This window comes from Anomaloglossus baeobatrachus, chromosome 3, assembly GCF_048569485.1.
Source record: "Anomaloglossus baeobatrachus isolate aAnoBae1 chromosome 3, aAnoBae1.hap1, whole genome shotgun sequence".
Classification (NCBI taxonomy): domain Eukaryota; kingdom Metazoa; phylum Chordata; class Amphibia; order Anura; family Aromobatidae; genus Anomaloglossus; species Anomaloglossus baeobatrachus.
In genome coordinates this window covers 134,940,663-134,957,253 of record NC_134355.1, presented here as the reverse complement: position 1 = coordinate 134,957,253, position 16,591 = coordinate 134,940,663, and the positions used below count along the sequence as shown (strand labels likewise).

Here is a 16,591-nt window from a genome sequence, read left to right as displayed (position 1 = left end):
GCAGCTGGGAGTGTGCACTTTCAGCCCATATTATATATATAATTGTATTTCTCAACATGTTTTTGTAAACAGCTAAAATAACAAAACTTGTGTCACTGTCCAAATATTTCTGGACCTAACTGTAGATTTAATAAACACTCCAAAAAAGTGACACAGATAATTCTTTAAATAATGCATACAATGATTGTAGACATAAATCTCGAACAATTTGTGACAGATGCTACACACATGAAGGTTAGTACCTCTCAGGAAGTCCCTGTAAAAACTGACCCTGCCTATCCATGGGAGGAACCCTAAACATAGTGGTCGCCTTGTATAACGGCAGCTGAACCTCCCTAATGATAAATACAGACACAAGCAGGCAAATCAAAAGTGTGTATAGTAAGGATACACTCCTTCCAAAAAGATGGAAGCCATTTGATTACTTAGCTTCTCAGATTTTTTTAAATGAACAGATTCAAGAGTATGAGAGTCCAGACTGTCTCTTATAGTACAGGATCCATATCATGTTATCCACACTTCGTACTTGATGTAAATTCCTTCCCTTCTACTGGGAATATTGCCTCAACGCGTTTCCCCAAAATCGGTTCATCAGGAGGCTCCCCAAGGCGATATAGGACTTAGTCAGTAGGATATAGTATACCAAAGGCTTGATAAAAATTTCAAGATATAGAGTACCGAGGACTTGGTAACAAAGCTTCCAAGATAAAGCCAAAAAGACGATATTGTGGGGGGATGGTACGTCATCTGTGACTGATGCTGCACAGGATGCATTCAAGACGCCTCATTCTGACCCACAGAGTTTCCTGAGGAATCTTTCAGGAATTCTGAGGGTTGCCATGGCAGCGATCAGATCCCTGTGATCGCATTACAAGGACCCGATCGCCAGGGAGAGGTAAGTGATCCCTCTTCAAGCCTCCTGAATGCTGCTATTGCAGCATTCAGTTGGTTAAACTACCTGGAGCGGTGCGGGCACCACTCCTGGCAGCGACAGCAGAGTACCGGCTGTAACATCAAGGGGGTTATAGTGCTGGAAACCCCGTGATTGCCATGAAAAACACATGGAAAGAAGGGAATTTTGTTTACTTACCGTAAATTCCTTTTCTTCTAGCTCCAATTGGGAGACCCAGACAATTGGGGTGTATAGCTACTGCCTCCGGAGGCCACACAAAGTATTACACTAAAAAGTGTAAGGCCCCTCCCCTTCTGGCTATACACCCCCCCGTGGGATCACGGGCTCCTCAGTTTTAGTGCAAAAGCAAGAAGGAGGAAAGCCAATAACTGTTTTAAAGACAAATTCAATCCGAGGAACAACATCGGAGAACTGAACTCTTCAACATGAACAACATGTGCACCCGAAAAAACAAAATCCCTAAGAAAACAGGGCGGGTGCTGGGTCTCCCAATTGGAGCTAGAAGAAAAGGAATTTACGGTAAGTAAACAAAATTCCCTTCTTCTTTGTCGCTCCTAATTGGGAGACCCAGACAATTGGGACGTCCAAAAGCAGTCCCTGGGTGGGTAAAAGAATACCTCGTGATAGGGCCGTCAAACAGCCCTTTCCTACAGGTGGGCCACCGCCGCCTGAAGGACTTGTCTACCTAGGCTGGCATCCGCCGAAGCGTAGGTATGCACCTGATAATGCTTGGTAAAAGTGTGCAGACTCGACCAGGTAGCCGCCTGGCACACCTGCTGAGCCGTAGCCTGGTGTCGTAATGCCCAGGACGCACCCACGGCTCTGGTAGAATGGGCCTTCAGTCCTGATGGAATCGGAAGCCCAGCAGAACGGTAGGTGTGAAGAATTGGTTCCTTGATCCACCGCGCCAGGGTGGATTTGGAAGCTTGCGACCCCTTACGCTGACCAGCGACAAGGATAAAGAGTGCATCCGAGCGGCGCAGGGGCGCCGTGCGGGAAATGTAGATCCTGAGTGCTCTCACCAGATCCAATAAATGCAAACCTTTTTCAAATTGGTGAACTGGATGCGGACACAAAGACGGTAAAGTGATATCCTGGTTGAGATGAAAGGAGGATACCACCTTAGGAAGAAATTCTGGAATTGGACGCAGAACTACCTTGTCCTGGTGAAATACTAGGAAGGGAGATCTGCATGATAACGCCGCCAGCTCGGACACTCTCCGAAGAGACGTGACCGCCACTAGAAAGGCCACTTTCTGTGAAAGACGAGAAAGGGAAACATCCTTCAAAGGCTCGAAAGGCGGCTTCTGGAGAGCAATTAGGACCTTGTTCAGATCCCAGGGCTCCAACGGCCGCTTGTACGGGGGGACGATATGACAAACCCCTTGCAGGAACGTGCGTACCTGAGGAAGTCGCGCTAGGCGCTTCTGAAAAAATACGGATAGCGCGGAGACTTGACCTTTAAGGGAGCTAAGCGACAAACCTTTTTCCAACCCAGACTGCCGGAAGGAAAGAAAAATAGGCAATGCAAATGGCCAGGGAGAAACTCCCTGAGCAGAGCACCAAGATAAGAATATCTTCCACGTCCTGTGGTAGATCTTGGCGGAGGATGGTTTCCTAGCCTGTCTCATGGTGGCAACCACTTCATGAGATAAACCTGAGGCCGCTAGGATCCAGGACTCAATGGCCACACAGTCAGGTTCAGGGCCGCAGAATTCAGATGGAAAAACGGCCCTTGAGACAGCAAGTCTGGACGGTCTGGCAGAGCCCACGGTTGGCCTACCGTGAGGTGCCACAGATCCGGGTACCACGACCTCCTTGGCCAGTCTGGAGCGACGAGGATGGCGCGGCGGCAGTCGGCCCTGATCTTGCGCAGCACCCTGGGCAACAACGCCAGAGGTGGGAACACATAAGGTAGCCTGAACTGCGACCAATCCTGAACTAGGGCGTCTGCCGTCAGAGCTCGGTAATCGTGGGATCGCGCCATGAAAACCGGGACCTTGTTGTTGTGCCGTGACGCCATCAGGTCGACGTCCGGCATCCCCCAGCGGCGACAGATCTCCTGAAACACGTCCGGGTGAAGGGACCATTCCCCTGCGTCCATGCCCTGGCGACTGAGAAAGTCTGCTTCCCAGTTTTCCACGCCTGGTATGTGAACTGCGGATATGGTGGATGCCGTGTCTTCCACCCACGTCAGAATCCGCCGGACTTCCTGGAAGGCCTGCCGACTGCGTGTTCCCCCTTGGTGGTTGATGTATGCCACCGCTGTGGAGTTGTCCGACTGAATTCGGATCTGCTTGCCTGCTAGCCACTGCTGGAAGGCTTGTAGGGCAAGATAGACTGCTCTGATTTCCAGAACATTGATTTGAAGGGTGGACTCTTTCCGAGTCCACGTACCGTGAGCCCTGTGGTGGAGAAACACTGCTCCCCACCCTGACAGGCTCGCGTCTGTCGTGACCACCGCCCAGGATGGGGGTAGGAACGACTTTCCCTTCGACAATGAGGTGGGAAGAAGCCACCACTGGAGAGAGTCCTTGGCTGTCTGAGAGAGGGAGACATCCCTGTCGAGGGATGTCGACTTCCCGTCCCATTGGCGGAGAATGTCCCATTGAAGTGGACGCAGATGAAACTGCGCGAAAGGAACTGCTTCCATTGCTGCTACCATCTTCCCTAGGAAGTGCATGAGGCGCCTAAAGGGGTGCGACTGGCCCTGAAGGAGAGATTGCACCCCTGTCTGTAGTGAACACTGTTTGTCCAGTGGAAGTTTCACTATCGCTGAGAGAGTATGAAACTCCATGCCAAGATATGTTAGTGATTGGGTCGGGGTTAGATTTGACTTTGAAAAGTTGATAATCCACCCGAAACCCTGGAGAGTCTTCAGTGCCACGTTCAGGCTGTGCTGGCATGCCTCTTGAGAGGGTGCCTTGATAAGTAGATCGTCCAAATACGGAATCACAGAGTGACCTTGCGAGTGCAGGACTGCCACTACTGCTGCAATAACCTTGGTAAAGACCCGAGGGGCTGTCGCCAGCCCGAAAGGTAGAGCTACAAACTGCAGGTGTTCGCTTCCTACAACGAAGCGTAGAAAACGCTGATGCTCTGGCGCAATCGGCACGTGGAGATAAGCATCCTTGATGTCTATTGATGCTAGGAAATCTCCTTGAGACATTGAGGCGATGATGGAGCGGAGGGATTCCATCCGGAACCGCCTGGTTTTCACGTGTTTGTTGAGCAGCTTTAGATCCAGGACGGGACGGAACGACCCGTCCTTCTTTGGCACCACAAACAAATTGGAGTAAAAACCGCGACCTCGTTCCTGAAGAGGAACGGGAGTCACCACTCCTTCCGCCTTTAGGGCGGACACCGCTTGCAGAAGAGCATCTGCTCGGTCGGGAGGTGGAGAAGTTCTGAAGAAGCGAGTTGGAGGACGAGAACTGAACTCTATCCTGTACCCGTGAGACAGAATGTCTCTCACCCAACGGTCTTTGACCTGTGACAGCCAAATGTCGCCAAAGCGGGAGAGCCTGCCACCGACCGAGGATGCGGAGAGAGGAGGCTGAAAGTCATGAGGAAGCCGTCTTGGTAACGGTTCTTCCGGCTGTCTTTTTTGGTCGTGATTGAGTCCGCCAAGAATCTGAGCCCCTCTGATCCTTTTGAGTCCTTTTGGACGAGGAGAATTGGGACCTGCCTGAGCCTCGAAAGGACCGAAAACCAGACTGTCCCCTCCTCTGTTGGGGTTTGTTTTGTCTGGGTTGAGGTAAGGATGAATCCTTACCCTTGGAGTGTTTAATGATTTCATCCAAACGCTCACCAAACAGTCGGTCACGAGAAAAAGGCAAACTGGTTAAGCACTTCTTGGAAGCAGAATCTGCCTTCCATTCTCTCAACCACAAGGCTCTACGTAAAACCACGGAGTTGGCAGACGCCACTGCCGTACGGCTCGTAGAGTCTAGGACAGCATTAATCGCGTAAGACGCGAAAGCAGACATTTGAGAGGTCAAGGGCGCCACCTGCGGAGCAGATGTACGTGTGACCGTGTCGACCTGTGTAAGCCCAGCTGAAATAGCTTGGAGTGCCCATACGGCTGCGAATGCTGGCGCCAACGACGCTCCAATAGCTTCATAGATGGATTTCAACCAGAGCTCCATCTGTCTGTCAGTGGCATCTTTAAGTGCCGCCCCATCTTCCACTGCAACTAAGGATCTAGCTGCAAGCCTGGAGATTGGAGGGTCCACCTTGGGACACTGGGTCCAGCCCTTGACCACGTCAGGGGGAAAAGGATATCGTGTATCTTTAAGCCGTTTGGAGAAACGCTTATCTGGATAAGCGTGGTGTTTCTGGATAGCTTCTCTAAAGTCAGAGTGGTCCAGAAAAGTGCTCAATTTACGCTTGGGATACCTGAAATGGAATTTCTCCTGCTGTGAGGCTGACTCCTCCGCAGGAGGAGCTGGTGGAGAAATATCTAACATTCTATTGATGGACGCTATAAGATCATTCACTATGGCGTCACCATCAGGTGTATCCAGATTGAGAACGGTCCCAGGATCAGAATCCTGATCAGCCTCATCCGCCTCATCACACAGAGAGTCGTCCAGCTGGGACCCTGACCAGTGTGATGAAGTTGAGGGCCGCTCATAGCGAGCCCGCTTAGGCCGTCTGGGACTGTCGTCCGAGTCAGAGTCGTCACCCTGGGGTGCATGCGACACCTCCTGAGCTCGGGAGTGTTCCAGCTGAGGGGGACCAGGGAGCAATGATTCAACAGTGCCCATGGTCTGAGTTACTGGTCTAGACTGCAATGTTTCAAGAATTTTAGACATAGTCATAGACAATCTGTCAGCAAAAACTGCAAACTCCGTCCCTGTCACCTGGACAGCATTCACAGGTGGTTCTCCCTGGGTCACCTCTAGCAGCGGCCCCGGCTGAGCAAGTGCCACAGGGGCCGAGCACTGCACACAATGGGGGTCAGTGGAACCTGCCGGTAGAGCAGCCCCACATGCGGTACAAGCAGCATATAAAGTCTGTGCCTTGGCACGTTTGCTTTTTGCGGACGACATGCTGTTGTCTGCCTTGAGTAACCTAGGAGGGTATATAGCAGAGAGTCACCAGCGACCGTACAGTGTAATGTATAGCATGCAAGCACAAAAATACAAAGTACACTTCGGCACAAGTGGGGGTGAGCCCTTGAGGGCTGCTTACCGCCCGCTGAAAAGCGGGTGTGAGGTCGCAGAATCCCGTGTCTGGGTCTCCCAGTCTCCCCTCTCCAGCTCAGCGTGCAGACAGGAATGGCTGCCGGCGTCCTGTGAGGAGGGGCGGACCGTGGGCGTGCCACAAACAAAGTGCGGGAAACTGGCGTCCCACTGTGCCCAGTGTGAGGGCTGGAGTATGTAAAGCAGACTCCAGCCCTCAGCGCTGATGGTCTGTACAGCGTCCCGCCCTCCCCCTGACTGGCAGGTCTGGGGGCGGGAACGAAACGAACTAGGCCGCAAAAGCCGGGGACTGTAGTAATAAGCGCGGCCGTCATACATGCACGGCTAGCGCGGAAGTCCCCGGCGCACCACAAGTCCCAGCCGCGTCGCAGTGAAAACTGACCCCAGCGGCCGGCGCGGCCGTTCGTACTAAGTCTACTCACTCAGCAGCGCTGTAGTGAGGAATGGCACAAGCGCAGCAGCGCTGATGTCCCCGGCGCACTAACACGCCCAGCATGCTGCGGTGTGCGCGCGGTATGCCCGGGGACACAGAGTACCTTAACGAAGCAGGGCCCTGTCCCTGACGATACTCAGCTCCATATCCAGCCGATTCTCCGGGGGCTGTGGAAGGAGCACGGTCTCAGTGCCTGGAGACCGGTAAAGTCCCACTTCACCCAGAGCCCTAATGGGGATGGGGAAGGAATCAGCATGTGGGCTCCAGCCTCCGTACCCGCAATGGGTACCTCAACCTTAACAAACACCGCCGACAGAAAGTGGGGTGAGAAGGGAGCATGCTGGGGGCCCTAGTATGGGCCCTCTTTTCTTCCATCCGACATAGTCAGCAGCTGCTGCTGACTAAACAGTGGAGCTATGCGTGGATGTCTGACCTCCTTCGCACAAAGCATAAAACTGAGGAGCCCGTGATCCCACGGGGGGGTGTATAGCCAGAAGGGGAGGGGCCTTACACTTTTTAGTGTAATACTTTGTGTGGCCTCCGGAGGCAGTAGCTATACACCCCAATTGTCTGGGTCTCCCAATTAGGAGCGACAAAGAAAAAAACATGCAAATTGCGATAAAAAAAAGTTGTTTTTTTTCTGCTGCTTTTTCCTACCAAAACATGTACCGTATTTTTCGCTTTATAAGACGCACCTGATTAAGACGCACCCCCAAATTTGGAGAAGGAAAAGAGAATTTTTTTTTTAATAAATGGGGTCCGTCTTGTAATGCCAGTGTTCGTCTAACAAATCATATAGGGTATATGTCCCTCATAGCCCCCTTAATCTGGATATGGCCCCCTTATATTGAATATAGGCCTCTTGTGCTGGCACACGTCCCCTATTGCTGGTTTACGTCCCCTGTGGCTGGCACACGGCCCCTATTGCTGCCCATTGCCCCCTGTGTCTGGCACACGGCCCCTATTGCTTCCCATGGCCCCCTGTGGCTGGCACACGGCCCGCTATTGCTGCCCATGGCCCCCTATGGATGGCACACATCACCCTATGTTTGATATAGCCCCCAGGCTGCTGCTTTTAGTAAAATAAACTCTTATCTTACCTTCTCCAGCACTGTCCTCCCGCATGTCTCCCTTCGTGGTTCTCGGTGCCGGTCATGTGATCGGCAGGCACAGCAGAGTGACATCTCGGCGTGCATGATCACAGCGGCAGGAGGGAGACACCGGGGAGCCACGCTGGAGGAGGTAAGTAAAAAGTTTTTTTATTCAACTATGAGAAGAAAGGCTGTGGAAAAACAAGCGCAAATAGGGTCTTACCCCAATATGTGTGGGGTAGGGAGGGGGGAGTCAATATACTCACCAATTGCAGTTGTGAGAGTCACAACTACTATAAACGCATTAAATGTCGATCCAAGGCTGCAGCCACCCAAACGGCAGATAACAGAAAGCGAAGGAGAAAGGTGTTCAATTGCCGCGCCAATAGATCACTTATACAGATGTTCAGATCAATGTCACTTTATTGTCATACAGGTCGACGCGTTTCCGGAGCATCTGCCCCCTTCTTCAGGACCACCAAGAATAGAAATAACATCAAATCCAATTGATGCTATTTCTAGGGGGCCATATCTAACACAGGGGGGCATGTGCCATCAAAGAGGAGCACAGGCACATACAGTATAATATGCGCCGATCCCTGAGCCAGTCACCATGGTGCGGTTTCAGCACCACGGTGATGGACAGCGGCAGTGCATATTATATAAGCGGGAACAGGAGATCTCCCGCTGCAGCCTTAACCAGCTCACCAGCCTCCAGCACCGTTCCAGAGCTGCCCCCACCTCCCCTGGACCCTGAAGTATATAATCTGTATATTCGGATTATAAGACGCACCCCCTACTTTACCCCAAAATTTGGGGGAACAAAAGTGCGTCTTATAAAGCGAAAAATACGGTAGTTTTGTGTGCAGAAAATTTGCACACAAATCTGCTATGTGGGCACATATCCTTAAAGGGGTTCTTTAAGAATCAGATGGCATGTGATCACTGATATAATTCAAACTGCAGCCCATCCTAGTCACATATCTGATTGAGCTAGAGACTGAAGACATACAAATTCAAAGACCTGTGTGTCAAATGACAAGTGCTGTATCACACACACACACCTGTCAGATGAAAGCTCTTATCTCATATGTATTGAAAATACCTCTTCAGAGCACAAAGAGGGTCATCCGCAGCTTCATCCTTCTGAATGTTTATGTGAATTGCAGTTGGGTGAAGTCTTCTCGCTGAGCATAATATGGGTTAAAACATTTTTTCACATATAGCAGCCATGCTGCTGGCCACCAAAGGGGTATGTGTGATACAGTTAGTCGGTTGAGTCTCAGGTCTTGGGAGTTGTAGATCTTCAGTAGGCATCCTGTACTGAGAAGCGACTAGGTGGGGCTAAAGTGTAGATGATATTAAGGACTCCATTTTATCTCATTCTTGGAGAACCTTTTTAATACTTACACATAGGATGTTACATAAATTACTGGGGAGGGAAAAAAAAAAAAAAAGGAAGATTTTGGGTGCTCACAGTAAAATCTCTTTCTTGGAGCCTTCACTGGGGGACACAGGACACCATGGGTGTATGCTTGCTGCCACTAGGAGGCTGACATTATGCAAAAAAAAAAGGTTAGCTCCTCCCCAGCAGTATACACCCACCAACTTGCGTTCAGAACTTCAGTTTACGCTTAGTGTCCGTAGGAGGCGGACACTTGGGGCTGCTCTTAGCCCCTTAGGTTTATACTATTGGGGGTTAGTAATCTTTCGTTTTTGTATTTCGGAATCTCTCTCCTTCCTAGGTACCATCTTCGTTCTCCTACCCCACAATCAGGCTCAGGAGCGAAAGTTGGGGAGGGGGGCAGGACCCGCCGCCTTTGCCATGGTCGTCTCGATGGACGGTCCCTTTCTCCGTATGCAGATGTGCCTCAAAGTCTCGTCTGTGTTGGAGGGGCTGGGGTCCTGCCAGACAGACACGGAAGGAAACTAAGTGGCGGACGGACCCCACACTGTGCAACCGGTCTAGGTGAGAAACAGAGTGAACCACTACACCCTGTCGCCCGACAAGAGGTGTATAAAAGATAAAGGGAAAAGTATACTAACACTTAACAATACAAACCTTGTGTCCGTCTCCTAAGGACACAAAGCTTAAACTGAAGTTTTGAATGCCAGTTGGTGGGTGCATACTGGTGGGGAGGAGCTAACCTTTTTTTTTTTTGCATAGTGTTAGCCTCCTAGTGGCAACAAGCATACACCCATGGTATCCTGTGTCCCCCAATGAAGCGATAAAGAAACATTGCATATGTGTAGAATGCTCTGTAAAGCAATGTCCCAAGGCTCATTCAGCTGAAAGTAACCGCTGATCAGATGTTTTTTGCTCAGAATATCTTCAAACATACAAATGTGGCAACGTGCTCTCTTCAAACTTTTACTAAACTACATAGTCCGTCTCATTACATAACTTCAATGGATTAGATGTAAATAAAGAAAGCGTACTGTGAAACTGTTGTTGGTTTCCTTGAAATGGTTGTCCCTGGTATCCATTTCCCTGGTCTGAAAGAGTAAAATATCAATGATAAAGATACACCATAAAAATATACCCCTCAACATTGAAATTGCAACACCAAGAAGGAAAAGTTCTAGAATTAAGGAATTCACACGATGGATAGACATGTTAATGATATGCAAATAATGAAAAATGGAAATATTTTCAAAACATCTTGCTTCATTCAGTATAGTGTAAACCACACATACAAAAATACATGCACGTACGTGCCATGGCGTGATGTCAATGGGGTTATTAAATGTCTGAGGAATGTTCTGCCACGCTCAATGTAATTGGGCATGCAAATCATCTCGATCTGCTGCTGGCGGCATCCTTTGCAATTGCTGAGTAACGCCGTCCCCGGTAACACTCACAAACGTGCGTCAGGGCAGAACGACACACACTCCAGACAACATATAGCAAGTAGGGATGAGCGACCATGCTCGCCCGAGTAGCTCAGTGCTTGGTATACTCGGCGAGCTCTGAGTACTGGCGAGATGCTCGGCTCCCCTCCCTACATGTGTGCGCTGTTTACAAAGTCAGCCGACATGCAGGGATTGGCTGTCACACACTGTAATGCCACAACCAACATGTCTGTGGCATTACAGTGAATGGCTGGCCACACAGCGTCATCAGCTCTATATGACAGCTGACGGCGCTGTGCTCTGCAGTATGATCCACAGTCAGCTAATGTAGGGGGAGGTGCTGCTGAGCTAGGGACAGATTTAGTGTGTAGGTAGTGTAGGTACTAGGAGACGCAACGTCACCGCTGCCATAGTAACCTATCAAGCGGCTTACTATAGCATCGGTGATCTCCGATCACCTGATTACCGGGGCCGCTATGCAATTGCTCCTGTATGAGCCGCAGGAGTTAACTCCCTGTTTACCGGCGCCGCTTATGCTGGAGCCGCTGCATAGCGGCGCCGGGAATCAGCTGATCAGAGATCATGGTTGCTGTAGTACCCCGCTCAGTAGGTTACTATGGCAATGGTGGCAGCGGTGCCGTCACCGCCTACCAATCCGCCGCAGCCTCTGCTCGATTTACACAGCACGCGGAGGAGCAGCATTCTTCCTCCCTGTGCTGTGTGATATAGCAGAGCTGCAGGGGTAGAAAAAAACAAAAAGAAGACCAGGATCATGGAGGGGTGAGAGGGAGTAATAAAGATGGAATCCCTAAGTGTGTCTGTGTATTTATTTATAATAAAGTATTTTTTCTCTGTGGTGTCTTTTTATTTAACCCTTTATTGGAGATTCTTAATGACTGGGTCAAACTTGGCCTGACATTAAGAATCTCAGGCTTAATACCAGCTGGTAAAACAAAGCTGGCATTAACCCCTTGTTACCCAGCATGCCACCCGGCACCAGGGCTGCTGGAAGAGTTGGATACAGCGCCAGAAGATGGCGCTTCTATTAAAGCGCCATTTTCTGGGGCGGCTGCGTACTGCAATTCGCAGCGGAGGGCCCAGAAAGCTTGGGCCAACCTGCTCTGCGGATTCCAATCCCCAGCTGCCTAGTTGTACCTGGCTGGATACAAAAATTGGGCGAAGCCCACGTCTTTTTTTTTTTTTTTTTTTTTATTTCATGAGATTTATGAAATTAAAAAAAGGGCTTACCTATATTTTTGGTTCCCAGCTGGGTAAAAATTGACAGCTGGGAGCAACCCATTCCTGCCTGCTGTACCTGGCTAGCATACAAAAATATTGCGAAGCCCACGTCTTTTTTTTTTTTTTTTGGGGGGGGGGGAACAAAAAACCCCCAAAAAACACAAAAAAAAAAAAAAAAAAAAACTTAAAAAGTTTTTCCATTGCCAGCGAAGAGAACACCAAGCAGTGGTGGTTAACATCCATTAGCTGCTTGGGTTACCCTTAGCTAGCAATAGAAAATGCAGTGGTAGCCCACACATTTTTTTTTTTACCCCTATGCATTTGGGTTTTTTCTTTTATTTTTTTAAATGATTAACAAAAAAAAATAAAAATCTTTCCTTTTTTTAGAAAACCTTACATCAATGCACTCATTTACAAAAATAGGCTAAACTAAAAAAAAAAAAAAGATTTAACAGATGTGCATTAGGTCACTAAGGATGTATCCCATACTAAGGCAAACAATCCATCACCACCGATTTAGAAGATTAGTGTGGAGACTCATTTTCAGCAAATTATATGTTACACAGTTAGAGCACTCATGTCTTAATAAACTAGCCTTGGTTTGTTTTCTGTTTGTACTACCACTCTCCCAGATAAAAGCTGACACCCATGGGTCCAGCAAGCAATAAGGCCCTGTGCGTACTAGAAAAAGGATTTTTCTCAAGAAATTTCATGAGTGAAGAATTAGCGCACCTGCATTAAAAAAACAGCACCAATAACGCATAGAAAAACGCATGCGTTTTTACAGCGTTTTGGGTGCTTTGTTTTTTTTGCAGGTTTGTCCCTGCGTTTTTTAATGCTTTAACAGCAATAAATAATATAGATAATAGATAACACTGGGGAACAATTTGAAAAAAAACATTCTGTTGAGTTAGGATTTTGAGCTGATTTATACTAAAATTGGCATGCTGATTCCAAAAATGTAGTCAGTTTTTTTCTATCACGTCAAGTTTTTCCTCCTCAACTTACCTGCCATAGAAGCACAATTGCACTGATTTCTGTAATAAGACTTGTTATCTGAGTACAATTCGACTCATATAGAGCTACGTGGCAACTTGTAAGAGTAGTCACAACTGAGACAGTGTGGTGAGAGGTGTGTGCAGCTCCCAATACGTCATAATTATCAATATCTTTACACAAAAAATGTATCATAGTAGGAATAAATAGGATTTGTGATAGCTTTTCTCTTTACATTGGGCGCTTAGTTGTAATTTATATATCTTTTATGATTTTTTTCTTTGTTAGTTTTCAAAGCTTGTAACTTTCCATCTCAGTGTTTTATTTACTTATGTACATATTTCCTTTGTTTCAGATCATGTCTGCTCTTTCTTCCTCTCGTCGTAAATGCCTAAGCCACCCTGACTCCTTCTGCTATATTTGTGGTGTTTTCACCATTTTAGTTCAAAGGGCAAACATCAGTGCATTTGTCAAACAAGCATATTTTGCATATTTTGAAGTAAAACTCGGTGATCAAGATAAGCCATGGGCCCCTCACATAGTGTGCAAGCAGTGTGTCGAGAGTTTACGGATATGGACCAAAGGAACACGTGAAAAGTTGGCATTTGGTATCCCCATGGTGTGGAGAGAGCAAAAAAGTCATTCCACAGACTGTTACTTCTGTTTAGTGAAAACATCAGGATTTAACAAGAAAAATAAAAGTAAAAAAGAGAATTTTGTTTACTTACCGTAAATTCTTTTTCTTATAGTTCCGTAATGGGAGACCCAGACCATGGGGTGTATAGCTTCTGCCTCCGGAGGACACACAAAGTACTACACTAAAAAGTGTAGCTCCTCCCTCCGAGCATATACACCCCCTGTATAACCAAATATAGCCAGTTTAGTGCAAAAGCTGAAGGAGAGTAGCCACCCACAAGTAGAGATACAGTTAGGTCCAGAAATATTTGGACAGTGACACAAGTTTTGTTATTTTAGCTGTTTACAAAAACATGTTCAGAAATACAATTATATATATATAATATGGGCTGAAAGTGCACACTCCCAGCTGCAATATGAGAGTTTTCACATCCAAATCGGAGAAAGGGTTTAGGAATCATAGCTCTGTAATGCATAGCCTCCTCTTTTTCAAGGGACCAAAAGTAATTGGACAAGGGACTCTAAGGGCTGCAATTAACTCTGAAGGCGTCTCCCTCGTTAACCTGTAATCAATGAAGTAGTTAAAAGGTCTGGGGTTGATTACAGGTGTGTGGTTTTGCATTTGGAAGCTGTTGCTGTGACCAGACAACATGCGGTCTAAGGAACTCTCAATTGAGGTGAAGCAGAACATCCTGAGGCTGAAAAAAAAGAAAAAATCCATCAGAGAGATAGCAGACATGCTTGGAGTAGCAAAATCAACAGTCGGGTACATTCTGAGAAAAAAGGAATTGACTGGTGAGCTTGGGAACTCAAAAAGGCCTGGGCGTCCACGGATGACAACAGTGGTGGATGATCGCCGCATACTTTCTTTGGTGAAGAAGAACCCGTTCACAACATCAACTGAAGTCCAGAACACTCTCAGTGAAGTAGGTGTATCTGTCTCTAAGTCAACAGTAAAGAGAAGACTCCATGAAAGTAAATACAAAGGGTTCACATCTAGATGCAAACCATTCATCAATTCCAAAAATAAACAGGCCAGAGTTAAATTTGCTGAAAAACACCTCATGAAGCCAGCTCAGTTCTGGAAAAGTATTCTATGGACAGATGAGACCAAGATCAACCTGTACCAGAATGATGGGAAGAAAAAAGTTTGGAGAAGAAAGGGAACGGCACATGATCCAAGGCACACCACATCCTCTGTAAAACATGGTGGAGGCAACGTGATGGCATGGGCATGCATGACTTTCAATGGCACTGGGTCACTTGTGTTTATTGATGACATAACAGCAGACAAGAGTAGCCGGATGAATTCTGAAGTGTATCGGGATATACATTCAGCCCAGATTCGGCCAAATGCCGCAAAGTTGATCGGACGGCGCTTCATAGTACAGATGGACAATGACCCCAAGCATACAGCCAAAACTACCCAGGAGTTCATGAGTGCAAAAAAGTGGAACATTCTGCAATGGCCAAGTCAATCACCAGATCTTAATCCAATTGAGCATGCATTTCACTTGCTCAAATCCAGACTTAAGACGGAAAGACCCACAAACAAGCAAGACCTGAAGGGTGCGGCTGTAAAGGCCTGGCAAAGCATTAAGAAGGAGGAAACCCAGCGTTTGGTGATGTCCATGGGTTCCAGACTTAAGGCAGTGATTGCCTCCAAAGGATTCGCAACAAAATATTGAAAATAAAAATTTTTTTTTTGGGTTTGGTTTATTTGTCCAATTACTTTTGACCTCCTAAAATGTGGAGTGTTTGTAAAGAAATGTGTACAATTCCTACAATTTCTATCAGATATTTTTGTTCAAACCTTCAAATTAAACGTTACAATCTGCACTTGAATTCTGTTGTAGAGGTTTCAATTCAAATCCAATGTGGTGGCATGCAGAGCCCAACTCGCGAAAATTGTGTCACTGTCCAAATATTTCTGGACCTAACTGTAGAGCAAGAACCGGAACAACCGGAGCCTCTGTTTACAACAACAGCCGGTGATAACACGCGGAACAAGGAACTGCCAACAGGGAGGGTGCTGGGTCTCCCATTACGGAACTATAAGAAAAAGAATTTACGGTAAGTAAACAAAATTCTCTTTTTCTTCATCGTTCCTATGGGAGACCCAGACCATGGGACGTCTCAAAGCTGTCCATGGGTGGGAATAAACAGAAAACTGAGAAGTAGGCGAGACCTAACTTCGCAAATGGGCGACAGCCGCCTGAAGGGTGCGTCTGCCCAAGCTCGCATCTGCCGAAGCATGAGCATGCACTTGGTAGTGCTACGAAAAGGCATGCAGACTAGTCCAAGTGGCAGTCTGACATACCTGCTGAGCCGTAGCCTGGTGCCTGAAACCCAAGAGGCACCGACAGCTCTGGTCGAGTGTGCCTTGATCCCCGGCGGGGGAGGCACTCAAGTACACTGGTAGGCATCGGAAATGGCCGACCCAATCCAACAAGCTAGGGTCGGCTTAGAAGCAGAGAGGCCCTTACGCCGACCTGTGGTCAGCACAAAAAGAGAGGTGCACCGCCTAAGAACAGCGGTGCGAGACACATAGATCCGGAGCGCCTGCACCAGATCCAGCATATGCAACGCTTTTTCAAAGCGATGAACAGGAGCCGGACAAAAGGAAGGCAGGGAAATGTCCTGGTTAAGGTGGAAGGGGAAACCACCTTAGGGAGGAAGTCCGGAGTCGGACGGAGAACCACCTTGTTTTGATGAAAAACCAAAAAAGGTGACTCCGAAGAGAGTGCAGCCAAATCAGAGACTCTCCCGAGGGAAGTTATGGCCACCAGAAAGACCACTTTCTGTGAAAGACGAGACAAAGAAACCTTCCTAAGAGGCTCAAAAGGGGGTTTCTGGAAGCCGTGAGGACCAGATTAAGGTCCCAGGGATCCAAAGACCGCCGGAAGGCGGCATGATGTGAGATGCGCCCTGTATGAAGGAGCGCACCTGAGCCAGCCGGGCGATACGCCGCTGGAACAACACAGGCAGAGCCGAGACCGGTCCCTTGAGGGTTAGTCCTAGCTGCAGACCGGACTGTAGAAGGGACAGGAGAGTCGGCAAGGAAAAAGGCCAAGAAGCATGGCCGGAAGGGTGACACCAGGACAGGAAAATTCTCCAGGTCCTGTGATAGATTTTGGGGAAGGAATACTTCCGAGCCCGAGTCATAGTGGAGATGACTTCAGGAGGGATACCAGAAGTCATCAAGATCCAGGACTCAAGAGCC

The 16,591-nt window shown here is 48.1% G+C and overlaps 1 protein-coding gene across 3 annotated transcripts in view; it reads right to left on the bottom strand.

The window, feature by feature from the left end:
• The window catches only part of LOC142296184 (heterogeneous nuclear ribonucleoprotein L-like), a 180,344-nt gene that overhangs the window by 85,303 nt on the left and 78,450 nt on the right, over nt 1-16,591 (bottom strand). For all 3 annotated transcript variants that reach the window (XM_075339486.1, XM_075339487.1, XM_075339484.1), the window contains exon 8: nt 10,084-10,140. In XM_075339486.1, the coding sequence (XP_075195601.1) occupies nt 10,084-10,140 (57 nt within the window). The remainder of the gene's footprint in view (nt 1-10,083; nt 10,141-16,591) is intronic.